Source organism: Coffea eugenioides, chromosome 10 (genome assembly GCF_003713205.1).
Source record: "Coffea eugenioides isolate CCC68of chromosome 10, Ceug_1.0, whole genome shotgun sequence".
In the NCBI taxonomy this organism is placed as follows: Eukaryota; Viridiplantae; Streptophyta; class Magnoliopsida; order Gentianales; family Rubiaceae; genus Coffea; species Coffea eugenioides.
The window spans coordinates 4902773-4930530 of NC_040044.1; the positions used below are offsets into that span (position 1 = coordinate 4902773).

Here is a 27758-nt window from a genome sequence, read left to right on the forward strand (position 1 = left end):
AATTTATTGGTTTTTTTTCTGTAAAAAAACACATTTGCTGGTTGAATTTCTGGTTTTAGTTTGTTATTTGCATCTTGCATCAATGAGTTTTCGGTATATTGATATTAAAATCTTACAACTAATGTTGTGCCTGCAAACATGTTGAAAAAGGCCTGTGGTGTATGAGTTGGTAGCTCTTTCCCTATTTCCTCTCTCATGTTGCTGTGTTTAATGATGTTCCTCAGGTTGTGAATGCAATAAAAGCTCAGTGGTGGATGCATGATAAGTTTACAGCAGTTTTGTCACATTTTCTGACCCTCATCCAGACAATGTATCAACGTTGTAGCTCATCTTTAGAGGTGGTCTTTCTTCTTCTGTTTGCGTTTATATGTTTCCTGGAAGGTGGAGTAGATACTAAGAACAATACATTTTTTATGATATTATTATGACAAAACATTTTCATTAAATTTTTTCAATCTGCTTTTTGGTGAGCTTAGACTTATAACAGATGTTTTTTCCCAGGACCTGGTTTAATTTTTCTCCATCTTTGCATGGTTCTTTATTGGTTATGAACATTACATTTAGCAAAAGCATCTTATATGATGTGCCTGTTGTATACTTGCTCATGGCCGGGCATGGTTGTGCAAACGCACAACATATGCCCATTGCCACATGCACATAGTGTATGGTGAATCATGATTTTCATCTGCATTTAGTTGACATTTTAGGTGACAGGAGAAAATTATGATTCTCATAAGAGTGGTGAAGTCATATGTATTTCTCATCTGTATACATATGTTATATTTTTTTTCAGCGCTGGGTAGTGTTTAGTATAATGTGATTAGCTGGTGGAGTTAAAATTGGTATCTGAAAGTTTAGGATCTAAAGGTGATAATCCCATTTGGATTGTTAGTTTAAGTGTCAATTAGATGCCCTTATTGGTCCTCAAAGTGCTTCAATTTTTTTTCTACTGAATTCTAGGCAACCAGCTGGATTGGATTTTTAAAGTTTATTTCCTAAATCAAAGTTGTTGAAGGACTGTACAATGTGATGGAGAAAATGAAAAATTTTATTCTAGCAAAGTTTTTCTTGTTTACCTGATTTGTGAGTAATTTGTGTTGAAGAGTTATGCTATGTATTTGATGCGGATGCATGTCCATTTGCAGGTCCTCTTTGCCACAGGTAACTTACAGGATCAACCAGTTAGTCGGCTTCGTGCAGACTACTTAGAGGTAGCTTTTTCTTCATTTCTTCATAGATTTTTAGGGTAGTCCTCTTCCAATACCCTCCACTCCCCATTACCCCTGCCAACAACACCCTTTTTGCTGTACAAGTAGAAGAAGAAAATTTCTCATTGACAACCAAAACAAAAACAAATGAAGCACTGAGAAATTCCTCCTTTTCCCTTGGGGATTGTAGAATAATTTCATCAGAGCTTTCAGAGAAAAAGCATCTTACCATTCTATGAGGACCATCCTCAGTCCTTAAAAGGGTTTAGTTGGTTACCAAAAGCTAATGTATGTTTGCTTCAAATGGGTGGTTATTTTGAAGCTGTCATTGTTTCTCCTCACTTTCTAGAAGTACCAATCTGTCACCACTTTTTAATAGTTCATCATTGTCTTACTATCATTTGCAGGTTATGGATTTTATAAATGATGCAGTTGTCAATATGGATGCATTTGTTGCTGCATACAAGTATGCAGCTGTCTTCTTCTGTTGTCCTGTTGATATGAGGTATTGCATTCACTCTGGAAGTTCCCCTCGTACAACCATTCAAACATTGTAGATGCACTCCATTTCAATTAGACGTATGAGGCTAATGCAATCATAACAATAACCAATGTTTTTGGCAAACTCAATGTGTGTCCATATTTTTTGATGTATATGTTATTAGTTAAGTGTGAAAAAAGATTTTTTTTTTTATTTTGTGCTAGCAGTTTGAAGGAAGTTTTTAACTTATTCTAAATATCATTAAGACAGAGAAGGGGAAGTAGGTCAGTTAAAATCGAGATGAAGAAGGGTATTTTAGGCATTCTATTAAGTGGCAGAAAATTTTTACACAAATGACTGCTCACACTTCAGAGAGATACTTTTGGGTAACCCATATAGCTAACTGGCTGAATGAACTAGTCAAGGAGACAATTCTGCTTTAGAAACAAATTTGAACATGATAAGAATGACCCCACTAAAGCTTGCTTAAAGTTGCCTCAGCATTTTGCTAGTAGATGCATTACATTTTTGCGCTTCATAGACAAAGGAATTTACTGAATGACGTTACATGGCAGGAGGATGAGAAAAAAAATGTTGTGCTTCATTGCAATTTAGTAATATTGTGAACCCACATATTCCCCAATTATCTTGGTTTCAAATTCCCCATCTATGTTGAGCATTAATGAGTCAACCACATTTTTAACCAAGGAAATTACCAGTAGTCATCAACAAGGAAGAAAATAGTTGTTGATAGGTTCAATCATGATGCAGTTTTATGCCTAATTTTTCTATCTGCATGCTTTAAGAAGTCATGTAATTTCCTTCTCCCTACAGCCATGGAAATTAACCAAGGAAATTACCAAGGAAATTCCTTCTCCCACATTTTTAACCAAGGAAATTACCAGTAGTCATCAACAAGGAAGAAAATAGTTGTTGATAGGTTCAATCATGATGCAGTTTTATGCCTAATTTTTCTATCTGCATGCTTTAAGAAGTCATGTAATTTCCTTCTCCCTACAGCCATGGAAATGAGGAGCTGCTCACTACTCTTGCAAGACTACATGATTCACTACTGCCATCATTGCAGAGGGGTTTTCACATTATTTTGGCTTCAAGAGATGACGCAATACAGGAAACATCTGGTGACATGCTTTCAGATATTTTAATCAGTTTGAAGTTGTTGTCAACGAGAATAGTAAAATTTGGTTGGAAACTACTGTATTTCTGTTATTTAAGTGATGAGGCATTTGAAAATAGTTGTCCTTTTCCGGCATCTATGAAGATGTTTCCAGCAAATGTGGATGACCCTATCATAAGGACAGACATTTTGGTACAAACACTAAGAGATATTGGCCAAGAGTTCTCAAGCATAACTGAGGCAGAAAAAAGAGGAACTTTTCTCCAAAATATTGAGAAGGAGCACAAGATCATGAGCAGAGTTGTGTTATTACAAAACACAGGTACAATTCTATGTGTAACGAGGTTTTAGATTAGATGGTTGGCTTCCTCTAGAGTTATGAGACATTATCAGATGACATTAAGAGTTACCTCACTAGAAGGTATATACAAAAATATAGCTATATGTTTCAGGATTTCATGTCAGAGGGTGATTTTTGGAAAATTTTAGGAATTGACAGTTAATACTGTTACATGTAGCATATTCAGTTTTATGCATGTGAGAGATTATTGTTGCAATGCAGTGTCTGTTATATTCCCAGAGAAGGATGACATAGTTTCATGGAAGACCTTACCATAGACAGAGATAAACATGCCCCTCTCTCTCTCTCTCTCTCTCTCTCTCCCCGCTGGTGTTTGAAAATCATTAAGCAATTCCCGGAGGTCTCTCACGAAATATATCAATTTTGTTGTTTCCAATGCTTGTTTTTCATGGTAGTGTGCATAAACGTCTTACCAAACGCAGCATGTTTTGAGACTTCGACTGTTTTTTCCCCTTTCTTTTGCAGGATGGATGTCTTTGGATGATGATCAGAAGCAGTTTCTTTCTGGTATCCTTAAGCATCCACTGGAAACCAATGCAAATGATGCATCGCACACAGCATCTTCAGGAACAGTTGGTAGCGTGAAGACTGATGAAGACAATGCAATTTTGGAGTCAAAAATCAGTCAAATAAAAGATTTGTTCCCAGACTATGGCCCTGGACATATCATTGGAGCAAAGTCTAGTAAGAAAATCAGCTGTGTCTGCAAGCACGATGGGCAAGGGAAAAGGTAAACTGGTAGAATCTGCAACCCCCATGAGTCAACTTGTAGCCTATCAACCTGAGGGTCCATCAATTTCATCTTCCTCATCTTCTATAGGAAGGTATATCAGGAAGACTGCTACTGACTTACCGGAGACGGAGACCCTGGATTGCAGGGATGAGAAGTACATAGAAAAAACTTCCGCTCTTGTTTCACAACTAGAGTACGAAGATGAATATGATGATTCTTTTGATGATCTGGGCCTTAGTGTTGGTGATTCAGGGTTGGAGGAGACTGAGATTTTGGGTGACAAATTAGCTTCTGATAAGGGAAAAGCAAGGGCGGCTGATAATGATAGCTCAGCTCCAAACACTACCTCAAAATGGAACTCTCGTAAAAAGCCCCAGTTTTATGTCAAGGATGGTAAGAACTACAGCTATAAAGTGGAAGGTTCTATCGCCGTTGCTAATTATAATGAGGCCAAACTAGTCAGTCAAGTCCAGAAGGAAACTATCCTTGGTCTTGGACGTGGCGGGAATATTCCATTGGGTGCAGTTAGAAGGTTGGCTGAGTCTAATGAAGAAACTGATGTCGGACCTGATAGTAATGAAGGTGCAGGAAGAGGTGGTAGGGGGAACTTCAGGGGCAGAGGAAGGAGAGGTGGTGGAAGAAGCCATTACCGAAAAGATCAAGCTATGAGGAAGCATTTTTCTGGAGTAATGAATTGATTCGTACAACTATACCCTCTTTTCTGTGATACTAATATAAGATCTCGTTGTATAGTTAATTGTACAGAAGATAAAATTTTCTTTAGTGAGGGAAAATTTCATATTTTACAGGAACAATAGCATACTGATTCTGGTGTTTTGAGACTGGTTGCGCGGAAGTTACTGCATCTGGTAATGGGTTAATAACAACATGCACCCGTGAGAAATACATAATTTTTATTTTACCCCGTGCATTGTCCAATTGCATCAATACGACTTTTTTTCCCCCCAATATGATGCACTTCACTTAGTAAACCAATTTGACTATGTTTTCATAATTTAAGTCCATTAAATACATCCACAATGATTTACACTTTTTAGAATGTAATTCACATGTCACGTCAGCATTCCATTTTCTCCTCTTTTATTACACTTTCACTCATAATGGATTACACTCCACAAAGTATAATAGTATGGGTCCACTATTAAATTAAATATTTATTTTAATAATGCATGACTCATATCCCATAAATAAATAAAGTAGTTTTTAAAAATAATTTTGTTATTTTTAAATAATAAAGTATTAAATTTCATTAAATTTTTTACCTTTTGAATTTTTTATTTTCTAAAAATAATATTATTAATTTTCTATATTTGGAGCATTTAACATATTTGTAAAACTACTAAAATTTTCATCCATAATCACAAAATATTGAAATTTTAAAAAATTGTGCACAAAGGTTGAGGAAAATGAGTGAGAGAGTAAAAGAAATAATAGAATAGAATAGTGGGATATGAAAAAAAAAGTGTGTTGTGTGTTTATATAGAAAATTAAATTATGATTGTTGGAAAAAAATGAACGTTGCAAATGGACTCCACAATTGCAAAAAAATGAACACGGCTAAATTTTATAATAGATAGCTCACCCATTACACGCATCATTCTGATGATGCGTGTAATGGGTATTACACAGCCACAATGGATAGCCATGTAACCAACCCTTAAACTGTCAGACATTACACCGCTTATTCCACGCAGTTGGAGATGCTACGTAGTTGGAGATGCTCTGAGATTCGATGAAACGACCTAAATGAAATGATAACTCGGGAAGAAAGGTATGGCCGCGCGCATCCATACATATCGAGCGACAAACATACCCTCCTAGTGATGGCTTGCGGACAATGATGATCTTATCATGTGTAGACCTTTTTCACAAATTGAGACACAATTAGTTCTTCCCTTGAAATATTTACTCCTCAGACGACGACAATTAATTGTATTCAATGTAGGGTTGCGAGGTTGATTGTCTCGCACTATAAAATTTGAAACTTTGGAAGCGTGAATCGATCTAATCAAACAATGAAGAGGGCAAAGTGGATTATACGTCCTCCCTAAAGAGGTACTTTGGCAATTGACTTTCAATCTCTTTGGTAACTAATGCTGTAAGCATCCGTATCTAAAGACAAAGGATGCTTTGCCCTATACACCTAATCTCCGGTGATTTATGCTTTTGCTTTTCTGCCGGCTGAGGCTTGCATATTTTCCCCCCCACCGGGCAAAATGGAACCTGATCTATTTTGTATCCCGACAATCTACTACTTGATATACTAGAATCGTGAAACAGGGATCATGCGGCAATACGAGCAAGGAGATCAAACGAGCACAACATCATTGATATTTGCACTGTCAAAATGCTGAGACTTGCACTTTCACTGCAACTTCTGTCTTTGGGAGACAAAATAGTTCATCCCAGTAAACAGTTTATCAAATGCAGTTATGCCCAACATTCTACTACATTAAAACCTTATTCATTTAATTAGTACAAAGAATAACACACATCCCAGTATGGGAAACTAGCACGCTATGTGATTACTACTAAAACAATGAACGGAGTACAACGGGAAGCTGGCCACATGTAATTTCAATGATTTACTGAATCTCAAGCCATCTCGTTGAAACACACAGCATAGTGCCCGGTGTTCTGTCCTGCATACGAGCATAACGACGTCAAAATACAAACCAACTATAGCCGTATTAAGATGCCAAATTTACCAGAAACGAATTATAATGTGTTTCTGCAAAGAAGTTTCCCTCAAATGACACATTTCCCAACACAAAGCACCAAAATTTTAAACAGATTACATTGTACCAAAGTAACGTGCCAATGATCCAATACCAATACCATGTTATTCACACACTATAAAACAACACAACGGTGGCTTCCATGATTAACAAATCAGATAAGAAGTTTCTGTATTACCTGGGATATCATCCTCTGTTTGTTCAGCAACTGAGTCCTTGCCTTATTAAGACCGGAATTTGGTGATCTGTATAGCCTCTGAGGAAGGACAAAATAAACCACAGTTAATCACAATACCACAGGACAGAGACGTGTGCCTGAATATCTAATGAGCCACACGCACCCACACACCCAATAGACAGGAGGTAATGAAAGAGGTAGCGAAAAGCAAGCAAACCCAGCATCTCTATTCCCGTTCAGTGAAAAGTAGCAGATTCATCATGGCAATTCAAATACAGTACAAATTAATCAATAAAATTGATTAGATATATGACCCAAACTACTCTTCTGAAAATAGATGAATAATTTAAGGTTACTCACTCAATCTGATACTCTTAGAGACAATAGTAGTAGATCTAGAAAGCAAACATCTATACCAAAATAAAAGTGGCAGAAAATTGTCACCTTTTCACTGGCAGATAAACGATGCTCAGCAGCTGACATGAATTTCTTCTTTGGATTGAAACCAAAAACGTCATGAAGAAATTCATTTTCCTATTTGGACAACAACGACCAAATTTTAGGAAACCTAATAAACATCTATCAAGAACAAAATATTTATATGGCCCAATTATTTCCTGAGGCAAAAAATGAGTTAAGGGATCAAATTAAATTAAAAAAAAAAAGACCTGCACATGCTTCACAAATCCTCCCCCAAGAAAATGCTTTAAAAAATTCAACTGTCAAAACAAAAGAACAGTCAGCTTTGACAAAGCTTGCAGGTCTGACATTCCAAAAAGAAAGAGCAGGGTGAACCTGGATCAATTGAGCCCACGAAGTTGTGCTCAAAGACTCTCCAGCAACCTTCATTGAAGTTTCTGGACTATATCCATCCTGATTAGCATTTAAAGAATAGCATCAAATGAGTTTTTAATCCTTAGGATGGATAACTATCACCACCACAGAAGTAAACAAAGAAAAAAGATAGATCACCTCGAGAAATTCCAAGATATCGCGAAATGTATTTCTTTGGCTATTGAGATCTTTCTTTGCAGAACCTTTGCCACCAGCCTCTGTTGAAAGATTCCTCACTTGGTTTAAGATTTTACCCCTCAGACCCTGAATATGCACCAGCTCCCGAGATTTGTCTGCTTCACTGTTAGAGCCATCACTGGATCCCTTAGATTCACCCGCAAACTTCTCCAAGCTCCCCACCTCAAAAATTAAAGCAAGAGCTTCACCAGCTGCAATGCGCACAGATCTCTCCTCCTTTTCCAGTAAAGTAGAAAAGTAGTAAATTGGCCTGCATAATCAAGAAAATGAATATAATTTCTTCTACCTGCAACACTCACTAAAATTACTCCAGAATATAAATATAATACTGAAAGGAGGAGGAGGTTTACTCTTGCCAACTTTTTTGGTTAAGCGTCCAACCATCCACAGTTGTAAGCAGGAATGACCAAGCAGACACTACTGTGGTTATCATAGCTGGCGAAGGTCTACCTGCTTTGACCTGAACGGTAAAGAAACCAAATAAGAATAAGCATTAGATCTACAGCACTAAATAAAAACATTCTATACCTACAACACCAGGTAAAAAAAATCTCTACATGTCAGCATATAATAGCAAACCAGAAGTTTATTACCAAACTATAATTGATAATGAATATATGCACATTCATGCCCAATTTACAGGTATGTGCAGAGCAGGGAAACATAAAGTAGGTAAAAAGATGAATCCCACTTTAAACAGAATAGGAAAGTTTATGCATACATACATTGGGACCCAGTTTTGGATGAGCCACTTGCCACATTATTTGCATTGATTTTTCCGTTTGCTCTGGCTCTTCAGCACCAACAAAAGTGATGATTGCCAGACACTCCAATAACTAGAATCAGCAAAGGTCCATAAAAACAATCAGCTTTAACAGCAAAAAAATTCAACTTAAGAATCCCAAGTCCAAATAATATTATCCATCAATATACAGACCGAAGACATCTTAGATACTTCACTTCGAGATCTGAGGGCCTCAGAAATAGGAGAGATTGAGTCTTCCAGTATTTCTTGCGATTTGTCTCCAGGTCCAGCAGTCAAAGCCAAAAGTCCTACAGAGAACGACATAAGTTCAATAATAAGCAGATGAGACATAAGAGCAATTTAACTGATGATTAGCTCAAGGATTACCAATAGCGTGAGCAGCCAAAGCAACCTCTTTAGCAGAACCACGCTTGATGGAACCTATGCACTGATGCAACAGTGTAGCAAACCTGGAAAGCAACATAACTATGAGAATTTGAAAAATATATGAATGCCACTTGAACAAACGTACAACATCCAAAATCTTGAACTGAAAAATATAAAACCACACAAAAAAGGTCTCTTTCGCATATTCCCATCCCCATTGTAAGACAAGATTCTAGCATTTGGAGTAAAAAACAATGTAGAAGCAGTTTCTGATCATGTGTCCAAGAGAAAGCAAAATTCACGAAAACCACATCTCTTTTCAAATAAAACATCATACATATTCTTTGAAATATGTTAAAGCACCAGCAAAAAGTCATAAAACATCAGTATATCAAATCCCTATATCTTAACAAAATTATAAAAGGGCAACAATTAAACCACACCCAATTGATAGATGCATACAATAGAGCACCATCAAAGTTCCCACAAAGTTTAAAAAAAAAAAAAAAACCCCAGTAATAGCCAAACAAAATTAAGAAAAGGCCTTTAACTTCTTTTCCAACAAATCATGCTGTAATGCTATTAAAGAACTCTATAATAGCTCCAATGCTTTCCCTCCTTGTGGACCACCTGTATAACATACCATATATTTTGCAAATCTCACGACATCCATATACCAAATGGAGAAGTCACCACGCCAACATGTCACAATGTCCAAACTCCTAGTAGTGCAACAGCGTTAATGAAAACTCTGTATGATTAGTTTGAAAAGCCATACCTTTACCTCACATAAGATCATCTAAACATTGGATCAAAGGAAAAGTCTCCCTATCAAATTGGAACATCCTCAGAGCCTGACACAAACCATAGAATCGAACGGCAAGTAGATTTGAGGAAGCTAACCACTATCAATATACATCACTGATCCTCAGCAAGCTTGCATTTCTTCTTTTTTGGTGAACTCCCTACAATTTTTCAAACCCACATAATCACCTCAATAAAATGTCAATTTACAAACAACCCTAATATCAAAGCAAAAAACATTTGCCAACTTGGGCAATCTAATAAGCACACAAAAACGGAAATTGCATCAACCCAAAACAGGCCAATTAGTTTAGTAAAGTGGTTGACATTTATTATCACTGACGCAGCAAACATTAATTGGCAACAGACCTTCCCCAGGCAACAGACATTTACCCCATGAACAAACTGCACGCAAATAAACAACAAACAATTTTCAGAAAAAAATAAAAAAAAAGAAAAAAAAAAACACACAATTCTAATGACACTTCAGCAGCCGTATTGGGAACCTGCAGTATTTCTTGTCACAGAATTGAATAAAGATTTCTGGTAAATATTACGAAAAAAATCAACCAAGAGAGGGTATCACTTGATTAATCTAACTTTAAGAAGTTGCAAACTAAAGATTGAAATTAAAGTGGTAAGTTTTATCTGGGGCACATACAGAACTAGCATAGGTCTTTCCGCCCAAGATAGCAAAAATAAAGAAAAATGATCATATGTTTGCCTGATTATTTCATAAAATCTCACAATGACAAGTTGCCAAAATCAGAAACTATCCCACCGGAAAAAACAATTCAAGTAACACCCAGAAAAGAAAAAACTAAAAAGACAGAATAAACGAATAAATTAAAAAAAAAATTTTGAAGAACATACGTCTGCCCATGGTGGTGATGATTGATGAGAGCTCCTAATTAAGTAGCGTCAGAAGCAAAAAGCACAACAAGATTGACTAGTTGGAATTGGACGGTGGAAAGCTATTGAAACAGAAAGATCGGATGGCTGAGATTGAGAATTATAAACAGGAAAGGAACTGCTGGCCAGATGATTCAACTTCTTCAACTTTATTAATTCGAGGAACAACGTATCCATGAAAAATTTCTCGGAGATAAAAAGGTTGGAGGATTTTGAAGGGAGGGATTCCGACGTTGTTTTTGTTTTTCAGATGATTTTTAAGGAAGAAGAGAGAGGCGTGTCGAACGAGGGTACACTGGTTTTATAGAAGAAGTTAAACACCAAGGGAAAAAAAGAAAAAAAAAAGACTTAATATTTACTTTAAATGGAGATGGAAAATTGCACAAATGGGCCTCATGTCTACAAATTATCTGTCCTTGATCTTACACATTTTGAAAGGATATATTTTCATTTGAAACATATACGCACATGTTGATAATTATTTACTGCCACAAACTAGTTAGGTATTTGATCAGCATCAGTCTCTCATTTTGGCACATTACAGTATTCAAGAATGTTTATTTATTTAATCAAAATTAAAATTGTGTTCAATTTTAACTCATTCACATATCACTCTAGGCTTAAACAAGTTTTTAATAAATCAAATTCGGCTCAAACTTAAATAGCTCTAATTTTATACATGTAAATTTCATATTTTATAGGAATCGAGCTAAATTCAAGTCAAATTTGAAATTTTATCCAACACAAAATTCTATTCATATTTTAATTAGTTAGTTAATAGATTTAAATTAAAATGAGCTTTTATCACATAGAGTTTGATTCAATTATTGGCTAGTTTAGTTTGTCTTCTAATTTATGGTCCATAAGTTATTAGCAGGAAGTGTAAGCCGAAAAAAATGGATTAACATGGAACTGGAGACGAAAATGTCAAATTTTGGATGTTTTTGCCAGGTTGAAAGTACACAATTCTAAACTAAAGGGGTAACAAGTAGTAATAACTTTAAAACGAGTAGGACAAATTGCGAGACGGTGCAAAATGGAAAAGCTGCGGCGAGGAGCAATGGAATTATTCACGTTGGCTGGTTTGGAATATTCGGGGTCTGGCGATCGTGTGGGCAGAAATGGTTGTGGTGACGTGGAGAGATCAGGACCGTTGCTTAGAGACGGGTGGGAGAAGGTCCGATGATGTTGTGGAACGCTCCGTAGGAATGGAAACAAAATTAATTAAATCAAATATTCTAGTGTTTAAATTTTGTTCAATTATTTTAATAAAATTAAAATTTTTATTTAATTTTGATTTATTTGTTTATTGAATCGAATTTAAATAAATATTTTATTAAATTTATTGAATATAAAATACTATTCAAATCTAATTTGATTAAATGACAAATAAATTCAAATGAATTCTTACGAATCCAACGCAAACTCAACATCGAATAGTAAGTAGTTCAACTATGAACGCTGGTTCCATATGCCACGTAGGGCCAGTTGTTCAAGAGGTTGAATCGTGATGTTGGAGAGCTGCCACATGATAGGAGCACGTGCTCTTCGCTGTTGGTCCTGAGTCAGCCACGCAACTGGATGGCTCACTCGGTGGTACAGGAATTTACTGGAGGAGGAATATACAAACAGTTCTTGCTTTGCTTTCTAGTTTCTACTTCCGGCAGCCAATTCTTGGTAATAGTCTTCAATTCTACCAATTAAAAAAAGAAAGAAAGAAAATCGCTTTCGTATACCATCCAATTATAGCTACACAGAACAAATTTTCAACGTTTTTGATATCAGTAATGACATGTTGTTATCACATGGCTGTTACACTTGAGACAATTCATCTGTCTAATTAAATAGTTGTCTTCATCAAAGATTGTTTTGTTGCCATGTTTGACAAGTGATTTGCTTGAAAGCAACACCAGGCGAGGGTTTAAAGATGGTGGGTTGTGGTTGATTTTATTGGATTGAACATAAATTTGGGTTCGAAACCCGCAAGCAGTTGGCTAAATTTGGTGTCAAGCACCTGCGGTAGAGACCACCGGTCTGTATCTGTTGCCAGATTCATCAATAAACTGCAGAATTAATTTGGGGATCTGATAAACGGATTATCCAGAAAGCCCAAGAAACTTTAAGTTCTCAGACCCAGTTGATTTCATCAACCCATTTGCGGACAGCTTTAATCATGCGAGCAAAATGGGTTGGACCCATTTTAATGCAGCCCAAATACCCAATAAATTCCATTTTATTTTTTAAACTACTTTTTCTAAAGCCAAATGTCTCAATTACCCTTTTTAATATCATTTAGTAAGTTTGTTTAACTTGGCAAAAGTATCAACCATCAAAGTCATGGATTCTCCTCAAATGTTTGATGATTTAGTTTTGTACCTGTCCAAATTTTTACTTCCTATGACTAAATGCAACCCATGTTTCCTCTAATAGACGATCTTATACATATTTGTACAGTCCAGATGACGATGAAGTTGATTAGTTCTAATTTTTTTGCACGGTAGAAAAATCATATAATAAAACCTATGTCAATTGATTTTTTTTTTCTAAATTCAGTTTTCGAGAACCAAATTTCATGAGATTTGAAAATAAATTTGCTTTCTCAAGTTCAATTTGGATGTAACGAACTTTGCTAATCAAATGTCTCAAAATTGTTGGGTGGATATTGGCATCTAGAAAAATTAATCTTTTCAGGTCTTGAGAGAAAGTAAGACTCGTGGAGTCCCAATTAGACCTATCTTTTCAATGAATATTATTGGATATTCTCAATTAAGCACAGTCTTATATTTTACATACCCATCCCGCTCAAATTAAATTTGGGCATGAAAACCCATTGGATCTTGGAACTTTTTACCACCTCTATTAAAAAGAATAAAAAATCATTTCCGGTCGTGTCATTGTACCGTCCAAATACGCGGTAAACTAGCACAATCACATTCAAAAAACTGAATTTGATTGAATGATTGTTTGAATTAGTCCATTGTACCCTCCAATTAAGTGCCGTAAACAATTATTCGGCAGGTCTCGCACGATTTAGATCCAAAAACTCGTTGGACAATAAGTGGGTGCATTGGAATTTCTCAAATTTGTACCAGACAATCTGGACCAGCCCAGAACCATTTCAGGGTTATACGTTTGAGATATATGTTGGTTATCATATTGGGAAATGGGAAACCAAAGCCCACAGGCCCGTGCTGAAGTTGTACTCCAAGCAAAAGTTGATGGTTACGGGTGGAATTGTGGACGTCCTTTTAGTTCAATTCGCTCAATTTTTGTTTAATAGGTTCAAGGCGCTTGTAACTTTAAAAACATGCCGAAAGTATTCCATGATTGTGTGACTTAAGATTAGCCAAAGATGTCGAATTTGTAGTTGAGTTTTCAACAACCAAACAAATTCCTGTAATGATTAGTCTCTCAAAAGTTGTACCTCAAAGCGCTGAACTGAATTAGTACGTACGACTTGGTCGAATAGTTATAAATGCATTTCGAAATCTTTGAAGTATGTTTGGTCTCTAATTTCATGTTTTTTTAAAAAAATTCCAGCAGGAGGAAGGTGAGATTTAAGAAGTGGAGAGAGAGAAGAGAGAGTTTCAATTTCAACAATTGGAGCAAGGCCTTCTCGGCGGACTCTAATTTCATTGTCGACTCTTTTTTTCCAAAATAGTAAAAGTATTAGCTTTTTTGGGAATTTTTTGAAAAATTTTATTGTAGCAGAGTTTTTAGAGTATATTTTGAAATATGTTTAGAAAATAATTTGAAATATTTAAGAGTAGTAGAATTTTTAAAATATATTTTGAGATATTTTTTAAACATTAAAAAAAATTTAGATTACTTTTTAAAGTACTTTCTAGAGTACTTTTTAAAAATTTTTATAGTATTTAAAAAATTAGTTTTTGAAAAACTATAGGATCCAAACAGAGCCAATATCGTGACAGTATTAGTCTCCAGAATAAGAGAAATGGAAGGGGTTCAAATTTCACTCTCTCTCACAAAATAAAAGTTGAATTGAGGTCAAAGAAATATGTAACCCGTAAATCTCATGCATGGCACATTTCACTCGCCGCCAAAGTAAACTAATTGTAGTTAGGGAGAAATGATGTATCATTTTCTAAACACATTATAGTTTATTGAAAATTAATTGTATAATATTGTAACTAATAGGATATTAAATTATCATTCACGTAAATTTATACATCTCAAATTTTGTCAATATTACATGCCATCATTTCAATTTTACGTTCTGTTTTTCCCCCCTACGAGTTGCCAAATTTTGGCCACCAACCTATGAGCGATTATTGCTAAACCATCCTCCCCACCTTTTACCCCTGTGCACCACCCACGGGAGCCTATTTCTCAGTAAAAGGCACGTTGTCAATAGTGTTTGACCATGAGGGGGTGCTGCCTTAATCACTCAGCATGATTTTCCAAAATGGATGTATGTCTAGTTTAATGATGAGATGGTGGTTGTGGTATTCTATTCTCTTTCTTGTCGCAAACTTCTTGTTGTCTAATGAAATTCTAGGCAAGCAAAAGCAATTCCAAAGACCCTCCAATTGAAGGGACACCCCCCCGAGCCAAGAATCTATAGGAGTGAGCTGGGGGAGTAAGGGCGGGTGCAGAGCAATGTTGGGTGGGGTACAAATGGGAAGTACCCATGTGAGCACAGCACACTGCCCAGAGAGAAGTGTTTTTTTGGGGAGTAGGAGAGGAGGGTTTGAAAGGAGATCAAGTGCAGTCAAACATAACATTGGGAATCCAACCAATTATCATCATCTTTCTTGGTTTGTTTCCCCGGGGAGGTGAAGTGAATGAATGAAATGCTACTGCTACAAGGAAAGGATGGCAGAGGGGGTTTTGCTGAAAGAGATGGCCAGCAGTGTAGTCCTGGGATTTAGTAACTTGAAAAGAGTGATAGTAGCAAGCAAGCAAGCAAATTCTGATGATGATTTTTCTGAAAGAGAGGACTCAATAGATAGAGAGAGAGTTCTGTTCTGAATGCAGTACCCATTCTTCCATTGTCAGGACAACTTTCAAGTCCCCAGTCAACATCATGTACGGCACCTTCTTCTGTTCCCCCGCTGCCCAAGTTCCATGTCCCATCTTTTCGGGTCGTTATTTCCCCCCATCCAACCCTTTTTCATTCTCTATTGGACGCTTGATTGAACTTGTCCCACCAACCTATATGGGCCATAATTTTAAGCAGCAGCAGTTGATGGTGATAAAGGATTTGAACATTACGTAGTTTTGTAGATTAAGCATAAATACTACACTGTATTAGAACCAACTTGGTAGCTAATAACTAAAAACTGGGAAATCGTTCAATTGTAAAATCAAGTTGAAGTACGTAAAAATATATAATCCAACCCAGATGCAATAGGCGCTGTTGACAATTGAATCCTATTTAACCATTGTTCACAGAATCACAATACAAACTAGAAACTTCAGAGAAGTTAGATTGAAGCAGGAGGCTAGAAGTAATACCATTGGATACCAAAATTATTCCAAATAATATTTTGCTTGCATCACAAACACATTTTCCAACCTACCTTTTTATATTCCCAATCAACTTTTTATCTCACATACATCATATCACAAAAAGTGCTACAGTAAGACCATGCTTGGATTGCTTGTTTCTGTCGAAAAATATTATCGTTTTCCGTGATCACATTTCCCTATCACCTTTTCCCTCACATATATCAAATCGCTACAGTAATTTTTCCATGAAAAATGACGGAAAATGCAATCCAAACACAACGTAATTATTTCAAATAATATTTCAAATAATACACTATCCAAACACATGACAGCAATGGATATCCTAACTAGAACTGCATAATTAATTGTCGAAACAAATCAGTTCTATATATGGCTGGAGTCCTTTGGTTCCCCCTAGTTTACTTTCTTAGCCTATCATTCAGGGGTATCCTGTTGCATATCAAGTTTGGTTAAATTTTGTAGTTCTGCCCAGTAAATTTGTTCACTATCATGGCATTTGGTACATGAGAGGCATGGAAACTTTAAATTTTAGAACCCAAAGAATTTGTTGGAAAGACTGATTTCCAGGAAAAATCCACTTTTCATCCTCAAACTTTGTGACGAAGACACATTTGGTTCTCAAACTTTTCGTCAGAACACATATCAATTTATAGCCAACACAAGTCCACACTTGACTCTTTCTCTAACCCACTGCTTTTCTTCTCCAAGTTTCCCCTTTCCCACTGAGTTAATGAAGTGAAAAGCTGCTTGAGATTAGCAGAGTTAATGGAGTGATTCAACAAAGTTTTTCCAATCCAGTATATTTAATATAAATTAAATGATTCATAATAAAATGCTCATAAATAGCTATTACTTTGTTCGTGTAATAGAGGAAACCCATAAAGAGCTGATATGTTATGGGCAATTTTTTTTTTTTGTTTTACTTTCACGTATTTAATTTATGTTAAATACAAAACCTACTAGTTTTCCTTTCGTAAAAATATTAGTATATCACTTTTTAAATTTTACTTACAAACATTTATGTATTTAACATAAATTATATGATTCAGAGTAAAATGCCTATAAATAGCTAGTACTTTATTCATATAATAGAAGAAACCCGTAAAGAGCTAGTAAAAAGTGGACAATTTCTTTTTTTACTTTCACGTATTTAATTTATGTTAAATATAAAATCTACTAGTTTTTCTTTCGTAATAATATTAGTGTAACACTTTTTGAATTTCACTTATCAACGTTTATGTATTTAATATAAATTAAATGATTCAAAGTAAAATGCTCATAAATAGCTAATACTTCATTCATATAATGAAAGGAACTCGTAAAGAACTGGTATGTTATGGACAATTTTTTTTACTTTCAAATACTTCATTTATATTAAATACAAAACATGCTAGTTTTCCTTTCGTAAAAATATTTGTGTAACGGCTTTTGAATTTTATTTGCAAATATTTATGTATTTAACATAAATTAAATGATTCAAAATAAAATGCCCATAAAAACTGGTACTTGGTTTATGTAATAGAGAAAAGCCATAAAGAGTTGGTACTTTATGAGATATTTTTTTTTAAAAAAATATTTAATTTATGTTAAATAGATAACCTACTAGTTTTTTTTCGAAAGAAATTACTGTAACACTTTTTGAATTTTACTTAAAAATATTTATATATTTATTATAAATTGAATGTTTGAGAGTAAAATGTCCACAAAAGCTAGTATTTTGAATAGGTAATGCCCATTAAGTAAGAACTTAAAATAATACCAAAATGGACAACTTGTTCAAGGAATTGTGTAATGTCCACAAAAAGCTGACTTGTGTTGGTTATAAATTGATATTTGAACATTTGTTAACGGCCACGTGGTCTTCACCGTCCAATTTGAGTAAATTCCCGTTTTTTGACTAAATATGGCAAAAAATCGTTAATTCATGTACTCAATATGTTCTGACGAAAAGTTTGGGGATCAAATGTGTCTTGGTCACAAAGTTTAAGGATGAAAAGTGAGTAAATTCACCGTCCATCAGCAGGAAGGAAAGAAACGCTCTTTAAAAAAAAAAAAAAAAAAAAAACTTTGTAGCAATGATTCGATCTTTTCGAGTTTCCAGGTATAGACCATACTCGTCTGTTTTATATAATGTATTAGTATAAATTTTGTTGGTACTGCTGTCTGCGTACTTTTATGAAACCTTTTAGTGTTGGGTTCCCGCGAATCTGCAAGCTGCATGGGTCTTTTTTCTATTCTCAGACAGACACCTTTCACAGATGGACTCAATTTATTTTGCATAATTATTCCGTAATTAATATTCTGTATATTTCTTTTCTTTTTGAAGGATTTTGTCTTTTATGTTCATTAGTTGCTTTTTTTTTTGACAGATTTATTATTAATTCCAGACCCATTGTATTTCTGCATTGACTAAAATGATCGATTGTCACTGTTGAATGTACCTTAGTATTCATTCCACCATTAGTGGTTCATAGTTGTACAGGGCCTTAGAGATTAAATTCTGAGCTTAATAGTTAGGGGTAGAAAAAGTGTAGGGAGGGATGAGAGGATGAAAAAAGAAAAAAAAACTTGTAATTTGCACTTCTAAGCAAGTCTTTCTCTCTCTCTCTCTCTCTTTTTGGGATTTTTCTGAATGCATCTCTTCGGGATTTTCTAAAGCAGCTTGATTTGATCAAAATTTCTATTCTTCAAGTACTATTTGCTTTTTTCCCCACTTAAAGCTATTTGGTTATGTCAACTAAGAATGCAAATTCTCTAAGTAGTAAGCTAACACGGTATGAAATGGTGTGCCTGCGTCCTGCATCAACATTCACCCTCTAACATCTAAAGATCTGCGACAATTACCTACCCACCCCAAAAAAAAGAACAGTAAGGATGGAAGATAATATACGTTAGAATTTAGTGACTGGGGAATGAAGCGTCAGACAGATTGAAGAAACAATAAAGCCTTGAACAAACTTTTTTTAACTTACTGGTTTTTAGAGCTTGTATAACTCTAGTGAATCAATCCCTCATTTTTATTCTTCTGAAACGCGTGACATAAAATTCATCCCCTCGGCACATATTCAGTGTTCTGAAAATCGGATTGGCCGATTGATTCGATCGATTGAATCGTGAACCAGTCATATTTTCGATCTGATTCAATAGTTGACCCAAAGTTTAATTAAATAGATAAAAACCAATAGAATCGGGCGATTAAACTAGGGTTACTAACTTTTTTATTTTTAGAATAAATGTTTCAGCTTTATTCACATTATTTAACATTAAAATAAGAGTAAATCTTTTCTACACTGACGGTGTATACATTATCATCGTTGGATTCATGATATGTGTGTAAAAATTGAATTTCAAATTCAAACTTTGCATAGTTATCATTCATTAAACGCTGATAGTGTATACACTATCAGTGTAGGAAAGATTAATTTTTAAAATAAATTTTTAAAAAAGTTAAAATTTTGAATCAGGATTGTGTTTGGATTGCATTTTTCTAGATTTTTTGTAGAAAAATTACTGTAGTGATTTGATATATATGAGGTAAAAAGGTGATTGAGAAATGTATTCACGGAGAACGTAGCAATTTTTCTTTGGAAAATGGCTGTCCAAACAAGGCGTTGAACTAGTCAAACCGCAAACCAACCCTCTTCCAACTCATTCTCCTCTATGAGTTTAAAAACATTGCATATATTTACATACATCTTACCTTACCATGTTCATGGTGTCGATTGATCATCTCTTCTTCGTAATACACCTGGGGTTTGCACATTCTATGAAACAGAGTGGGTTTGTGAACATGCGCAAAAAGAATGCTAGAGATTTATAAAACTATTGAAGAATAAATTCAAAAGGTATATATTAGTTTTTTAAAACAAAAAATAAATTATTGGCTCATGCATGATCCTGACAAAGAGGTGATTGTTTGCTTGTAAAACGTTCTTTCAATCAAACGCACGCATTTTCTTGATATCTTTCTACTTTTTACTCCCTCATAAATCTTAATTAATTTCTGTGCTTCTAATAATAAGAATAAAGATGAAAAATCAGTGTGCCATCTCACATGATCCAATCAGCTTCAACTTAGGTATCTACGTCCAAACACATCTCTGCAAAGAAAAGTGCCTGCAGGTGTCTCTCCCCAACCACCACCACCCCCCGGCTTCTTCTCTTTCTTTCCTCTTTTAAAATGGGAACAGCAGACTTGTAGTGGGCATCATGCTTCTATGTTCTAGTTGGAGAAGAACCGCCATGTTTATCTGGGTACCATATGCCTGGTAGTGCAGAGGCACAATTTCAGCTCGTATGGCTTTACACATTTGCTTTTTCCTTTTTGAAAATGATATCTTGCATTTTCGCCTAAACAATTAGGGAGAAGTTCCATTATTAAAATCCCAGCTTTAATTTTGTCTCGGTTGTAACTTGTAACACAATTTTTATTCAAACTATTGAACTTTTCCTAGAAAACTAAACAAAATATTCGAGTGGGTTTAGAAAAGTTGGATGTGCCCTTTAAGATGTACAGTTATTCTGCTAAAAAGAATAAACATCACTTCCGGTCGTGTTATTGTGCCCTCCAATTGTTTTCTGCTGAGACTGATTATCTTGTTTTCTTTTACAATCAAATCAATGCTGGCTTTCTCTTAAATATGTGTATAAAGAAATAAAATTCATGCTAGCTATCACAGTATCACGTCGCAATGTTCGAAAACTGTTAGTAATTGTAACCTCCTCCTTGGCGTTTACCTTTATATATATACAGGCTTTTGTGGCAGTTAATTGTAGCGATCCAACATTCTCATCGACCGAAACAAGATTTATCTCATACACACACCAAATTGTTTCTTAAACTTTGTAGCTACAGTGGAGAAGTCCGGAAGAAGGGGCGAGGATATATACTTGAGAATAAGCTTTGTGGGGCTAGTTACTAAAAGTTTAACACTAGGACCCAAACAAAATAAAAAAGGTATAACCTTGAGTAATTTCTCCCCTCTAATGGAGTTTTAAATACTTGTATTCCTTTAATTTGTATAATATTTTAGAAACAAAACACCAAGGGTGCGAGGGTGCATTTGAAATTTGAATATGAAGTTTGAAATATGAAATTTAAATCAATTAACGGAATTGTTAATTACTAACGGTGTGTTTCATAAAATTGAAATCTGAAATCTGAATCCGTTAAATTACTGTATGGTTAAGTATTAAATCTGATATATTTGAATGTATATCATATTAAATTATAAGTGAATAGTTTATCACTTATTTTTTGGAGCAAATTTTACCTAAAAACTTTAGTATCACTTAATTGATACAAATGTTCTAATTTTGGTTGTCAAACGCATATGAACATATTAAGATCTGAACCTATTAAGTTTAAGTACTGAATTGTATCATCAAACAGGTCTAAATTTGATATATTTGAGTGTATATTATATTAAATAATAAATGAATAGCTTATTCCTTATCTTTTGGAGCAAGTTTTAATTAATCAGAAAATTCAATCCAAGTAATTAATTCAGATATCTTATTTTTAATTATCTAATGCATCTGAATATGTTATTAAATTTAAGTGTTGAATTGAATTATTAAACGGACTGTCACGTAAAAGAATTTATGCATGCATATTTAGGAGCCTGTTCAACACGGACGTAACACGGAGGTTTACAAACAAAATCGCTTTAATTAGTGTTTAATTTCCAAGGAACAAATACATGATATTCCCAAACAAAGAAATTAATTTGCAGGCTATCCTTTTCACGAAGAGATTGATTGCCTTGTCAGTTGTGAGCGGGGAGTTTTTCAGATCGTACTGCTGTAATCCGAGATCTCGCACATGAACTCTAGTAGCAAAACTTACAATTATCAATTACATTCCTTTCTCTCTCTCTTTTTTTTTTCACACAATATCCAAGCTTGGACCGCCCCACAATTCTTAAATGTTATTCATTTTTTCATTCGTTAATTGCTAAGCTCGAATTCTTGGCAATTATTTCTTCATGGGATATACGAGTCCGTTTTTTTGCAGTTAGCTGTATTATTTAGTGTCAAATTCTTTGGCATTATTTTGATGAGTAATACTAACCTAAAATTACATGGCAAACAGTCAACATTAAGAACAAGTGTTGTGGGGAGAGTTGGATTTGATGTTAAGGTGAAAATGATCGTAAGTAGGAGACCTTAAATTAAAAACCTTTCATTTAAAATAATAATAATAAAAAAGACCAGTTGATAAGTTAATTTCCAGCCATACTTTGATGGCAATTATTCCTAACTAACCTTCGTGGTCCGGGGCTCTGGCATTGATGTCACAGAGGTCAAAATCTCGATTTAAAAATGTCTCAACTCATGTTGGTAATCGGATTTATTAATCCCTTCAAATATTAATGACCATCATGCTCTATGTAAATTTGTCATTAAATGCAGTAAATGCTGCTTAAAAAAATTCCATAAAGAAAAAGAAAAGAAAAACATAAATGTATGTCTAAGGGGACATATGCTAGAATTGAAGTTTGAAAATTGAAAATTGAAATCCGAATTCATTAAATTATTAGATTGTTAAGTACTAAATTTGATATATTTGAGTGTATACCACACTAAGGTCTTGTTTGATAACCCAATTCAACACTTAAATTTAATAGATTCAGATCTTAATATGTTTAAACGCATTTGATAATTAAAAATTAAACATTTGAATTAATTAAGTGACACTGAATTTCCTAAACAAAACTTGCTTTTCAAAAATGAGTGATAAATTATTCGTTTATCATTGAATCTGATATACACTCAAATATATTTGATTTAATATTTAACAATTTAATAATTTAATGGATTCATATTTCAGTTTTCAGATTTTAGTTTTATCAAATGCACCCTAAATGTATCACTTATTTTTGGAAAGTAAATTTTGCCTAGAAATGAGTCAATTAATTAATTTAAATATTCGATTTTTAGTTATCAGACGCGTCTGAATATATTAAAATCTAAATACATCAAATTTAATTGGCAAATTGGATTATCAAATAATAACTCAAACATATTGATAGCTGGCCTCGTACCTTTCTGATGCATCTGACATCTACCCACGTTTTGGTGACAGTAACATAAAATGGGGTATGCCGAAGACAAGGTTAAAATGATGAACTAACATTTAATTACGACTCCAAATTAGTATAACTTCATAGAGAAATGCACCAAACAAGACACCCATTAGCATAAAAATAAATCTTATCCAATACAGCAGCAGTGTTCTCTCATTTATTGCTTCATAATAAATTAACAAGCTACTTGCTGAGCATTCGGTCTTAGTACAGTTACAGACTGACCCAATTGCTGAAGTCGAGATCATAAAGTATGTGGGTTCGTATAAAACTACAGAGAAGGTCTGGTGGCCTTTGAATTCATCAACGGAGCTCCAGCTAGCGTTGGGAAGAATAATCAAAATGGTCCATCAAAATTCTGCTAAGCTAATAAAGACAGAGCACAATCATTAAAAAACATGGCAGTAGAAACAATAGATGCAGAAGAAGAAGAAGCCAATGCATCGACTTGACTCATTTTTGGATCTTGTGTCATTCTTCTTCTTAATATAATTCGTGGAGGGGCTATATTATTATTAGCTATGACCATAGCTGCTTTGCTGTGCTTGACATTTAATTTAATTCTAGGAGCACAGAAAAAAATGAATCCAGCGTCAACTTGGCTTTAAGATATTCCATTAAACAAACTTAGTAGCTAGAAAGTCATCAACTACTAGCTTAAATAAATGAATTCATAAAGCTACATTGGAGAACTACTTAATATGAATTAGCATTCAATCAAGATTAAAATTTTAGGTTTAGTAGAAGATTGATTTTTATATCTATTTGATTAGGACACCCTTTTTTTTTTAAATTTAGAGAAAAACTTCAAGCTTTATATGGGAAAGAAGAATCTTCATCGAATTTTTTTTAATGTATATGGAGGGGTAGTGTCGAACCCGAAATCTTTTACTTATACTCCCGTACCACCCAATCCCCCCGCTCCAAAAGTTTATATAATTATTGTCTCTATCACCTCAATTAAGTCTTGGAAACATTTAATCTACATTTTAATCTGCAGTTGAGCTCGTCGAAAGCTGCAGGAACAAGTGACACTCGGCCAGATAATGAAGGAAAGAACACTGTAGAGTCAAGACTCGAAGACTCGAGACGGAGTAAGAAAAGCAATAAATGCGTTCAATGAAACAAGTCATTGACAAAGAAGAAAATAGAAAGAGAAAGGCAAGCCAAATCATGCATAGAAGTGTTAACACATATTGGCTCAGTCACTTCTATATAAAAGATTATGTGTTCGAATCCTATTATTAAGATAAATTATGTTAATGGATAATATATAAGAATTTCCTATATAAAGATTATGCGTTCGAATCCTATTATTAAGATAAACTATGTTAATGAATAATATATAAGAATCTCCTATGTGCGATATATTGAAGGTTGATATATAAGAATTCGTTTTTTGAGACGTGTTTTTGTCATGATAATGATTAGAGTCGAACTCACAATAATAATGTTTTTGGAGGCATATCCTATGCCGTGATAATTATCGAAACTAAACTCATCCAAAATTTTTTATAAAAAAAAAAAAGAAAAAAAAAGTCCTGTTGAATTACGTCATGCCGGGGGAGTTTGCCTACAATTTCTACCAAAAATCAATTTTGAGATTGCTTACATGGTAACCTTTGACTAGTCATGCGACAGCACTACTGGACTGGGATTAACAAGAGAAACCGGCCCCATCTTTCAGCCATTCACAGAGGTACTAAAACCTGAATGTGGACCCCAAAACAAACCTTGCCACGGTTTAGCAATTCTTAAGTAATCAAAGGGCACGTCGTGTCACGCGCCTGCCCCTACTACCAGTCCCATCCATGATCCATCCATCCCACGGTTTTAAGCTCAAATTCCCTCGTTTCCCTCAAACTCAGCAATCCCATCCCTTCAGCCCCTCCCCCATCTCACTTCTACAGTCAAAGCCCAGTTGTCGCCCTCTACATCTTCAATTTGACCCAATTTTTTTTTTTATACAAAAAAAGTAATAATAACAATAATATAATCCCCACCCTCCTCCTCAGCACCACCACCACCTCCACCTCCACCTCCACCTCCACTTCCACCACTCCATCTCTTGCTTACTTCTTTACTACCTACATTCATGCCCCATTTTACGCTTCCCTGAATTTAGCTTTTAGCTAGATTTTCCATATTTTTATTTCTGTTGAAACCGTTTGTTAATCTTTAGCAAATTACTCACGTATATTAACCCCCAAAAAAGAAGAAAAAACTATCACATCCTAATCGGCATCAAAACTGCATCCTAACCTCATCTCGATAGCAATCACACTAGTATATACCTACTGCATAGGTCTTGGTACCCTTTCGAGCATTCTTTCCGATTTCCGTTGACAAATTTTGTATAAATCAGAAACCGCACCACTTTCACACAACACTCACAACTGAAAGAAAGGCAAATACACATGCAAAATTCTCAGGATGCATTTTCGTCTCCTTCAAGTCTACTATGCCGAGAAGAAAGTGAGAATGTCTTCAATGATGGTGGTGGTACAATTGGTGATTACATATCAAATGCAGGGAAAGAAGAAGAAGAAGATGATGATGATGCTGAGTACGTAGAGATGTTGCTCCGAGAAGTGATTAGCGGCAATGGACCTGTACTTCAAGAACAAGAATGCGCATACATTAGTAATTGGATTAAAGAAGCTCGTTTGGATGCCATCCAATATATTCTGAGTGTTAGTCTTTCGAGTCTCAATCTTGATGGATTATTAGTCTTTCAAGTCTCAATCTTGATGGATTATGCATTAATTGTATTAATTGTGATGGATGAGTCTAACCTTCTACAATCTTTAACGCAGACCAATGCATCATTTGGATTTAAAATCCAAACAGCTTTCTTGGCAGTCACATATCTTGATAAATTTCTTTCAAGAAGGCTTATTGAGGTATCATTTCATCTCAAATTCTGATTCTGTTAGAACCCCATGTACTCCAGTGGTTTTAGAGACACTGTCTCTCTGTCTCCCTTCCCCTTTCCGGGCACAACTTCCTTGTTCTTCCCCATTGATCTTTCATTTATGGGCTTTGCTCGTTCTATACAGGGTGAGAAATATTGGGCAATACGTCTGCTAGCAATGGCTTGTTTATCATTGGCCGCAAAAATGGAAGAATGCAGAGTGCCCCTATTATCAGAATTTCCTGGGGAGGATTACAATTTTGAAGGCAAAGTGATAAGGAGAATGGAGATTTTAATATTAGATACATTGGAGTGGAGAATGGCAATAGCTACTCCTTACACCTTCACCCCTTATTTCGTATCAAAACTTTGCAAGAACAACCAAATGAGAGACGCGGTTTCCAGAGTAATTGAGATCATCCCTGTTGCAATAAGAAGTAAGTTTATCTTCTATTTTTGAGTTTTGTTCCAAGTCCAAATCTTTTGGTTTCAATTAATTGCTGACATTAGTTTTGCTTCATATGGCAGATGCCAATCTAATCCATGATAGACCATCTACAATAGCAGCAGCAGCAACATTGTGGATGTTGGACCAAAGATTATCAAGAGAGTCTTTGGAGCTTAAGATCAACGCCTTATCCTCCAGTGGTTTTCTAAAAATTGTCAGACTCCTCCCTAGTTTATACTAGTTTATTTAGAATTCCTCTGAGTTTGATGGTTAGCGTTTGTGTCCTAATTACTATTCTTTTTTTGGCAGGAAGATATAATATCGTTTTATAATCAAATGAAGGAACTAGACACGTCCAGCAGCATAAGATCTCCTCCATTAACACCAATTCAGTTGCGAAGAACGTCGAATGATGTTTTGGAGAACTCTACAATTGCTAGCTCTGGCCTTACTGCTAAAAGAAAGAGCCTTACTTTCACTGATGAGGGTGATCAAAACGTTAAAATGCCTGATAGTAAACGACAAGGCTAGAGAAATCTTTTAAAAGTGGTTTGGCGGGGAAAAGAAAGCAAAGTTTGCTCGCGTTACGCCTATGGACATCTATATGAATTGCAATTTAATTGGTGAGGTTGATGGTGATTTGTTGTTCTTCCGTTACATCATAGTTTATGATATGAATGTGATTAGATGTCTCACGAACTACTGCAAAATAAAGGAGAACATATGAGAGGAAAAGAAAGAAAAAAAAAAAAGAAACAAAAAAGCATACTTTGGTGCAGCATGAAAAAAGCTTATTTGAAGTCAAGGTTCACAGCTCATAAGTTTGAAAGAGGAGGAGTGCTTCAAGAATCAAGATCACTTTTAAGAGTCATTCTTGATATGGACACTTATACCTATTGATTTGTTTGTTGTTTTTCTTTTTTTTTTCTTTATCTTTTTGGTTATTGTTGGATATGTATCTCTGGCAAGCCTAACTTTTTAAGGGTGTGCTTGGGATGCTTCTTTCTCGAGTCTTTGAAAGGCTGAAAGCCAAAAAGACTTGGGAGAAAGAAGGGCAATCGGAGTGGGGTTAGAATG

General features: G+C 34.9%; 3 protein-coding genes across 3 annotated transcripts in view; 2 read left to right on the forward strand and 1 right to left on the reverse strand.

The window, feature by feature from the left end:
- Positions 1 to 3922, forward strand: part of LOC113749308 — a 10738-nt gene extending 6816 nt beyond the window's left edge. Inside the window, exons 2-6 of the mRNA XM_027292995.1 lie at positions 225 to 338; positions 1146 to 1211; positions 1616 to 1713; positions 2710 to 3149; positions 3654 to 3922. Coding sequence (XP_027148796.1) covers positions 225 to 338; positions 1146 to 1211; positions 1616 to 1713; positions 2710 to 3149; positions 3654 to 3922 — 987 coding nt within the window. The remainder of the gene's footprint in view (positions 1 to 224; positions 339 to 1145; positions 1212 to 1615; positions 1714 to 2709; positions 3150 to 3653) is intronic.
- A 2685-nt stretch (positions 3923 to 6607) lies between these two features.
- Positions 6608 to 9134, reverse strand: LOC113748982 (interferon-related developmental regulator 1-like). Its single transcript, XM_027292596.1, has 9 exons — positions 9023 to 9134; positions 8828 to 8943; positions 8616 to 8726; positions 8241 to 8350; positions 7831 to 8140; positions 7654 to 7731; positions 7527 to 7577; positions 7303 to 7392; positions 6608 to 6936 (listed from the first exon to the last, which is right to left on the reverse strand). The coding sequence occupies exons 1-9, from the start codon at positions 9117 to 9119 to the stop codon at positions 6835 to 6837; spliced, it is 1065 nt and encodes a 354-aa protein (XP_027148397.1). The 5' UTR covers positions 9120 to 9134; the 3' UTR covers positions 6608 to 6834.
- Positions 9135 to 25736: 16602 nt separating this feature from the next.
- On the forward strand, positions 25737 to 27300 carry LOC113749309 (cyclin-D5-1-like). Its single transcript, XM_027292997.1, has 5 exons — positions 25737 to 26012; positions 26136 to 26222; positions 26379 to 26670; positions 26762 to 26895; positions 26991 to 27300. The coding sequence occupies exons 1-5, from the start codon at positions 25737 to 25739 to the stop codon at positions 27210 to 27212; spliced, it is 1011 nt and encodes a 336-aa protein (XP_027148798.1). The 3' UTR covers positions 27213 to 27300.
- Positions 27301 to 27758: the final 458 nt, after the last annotated feature.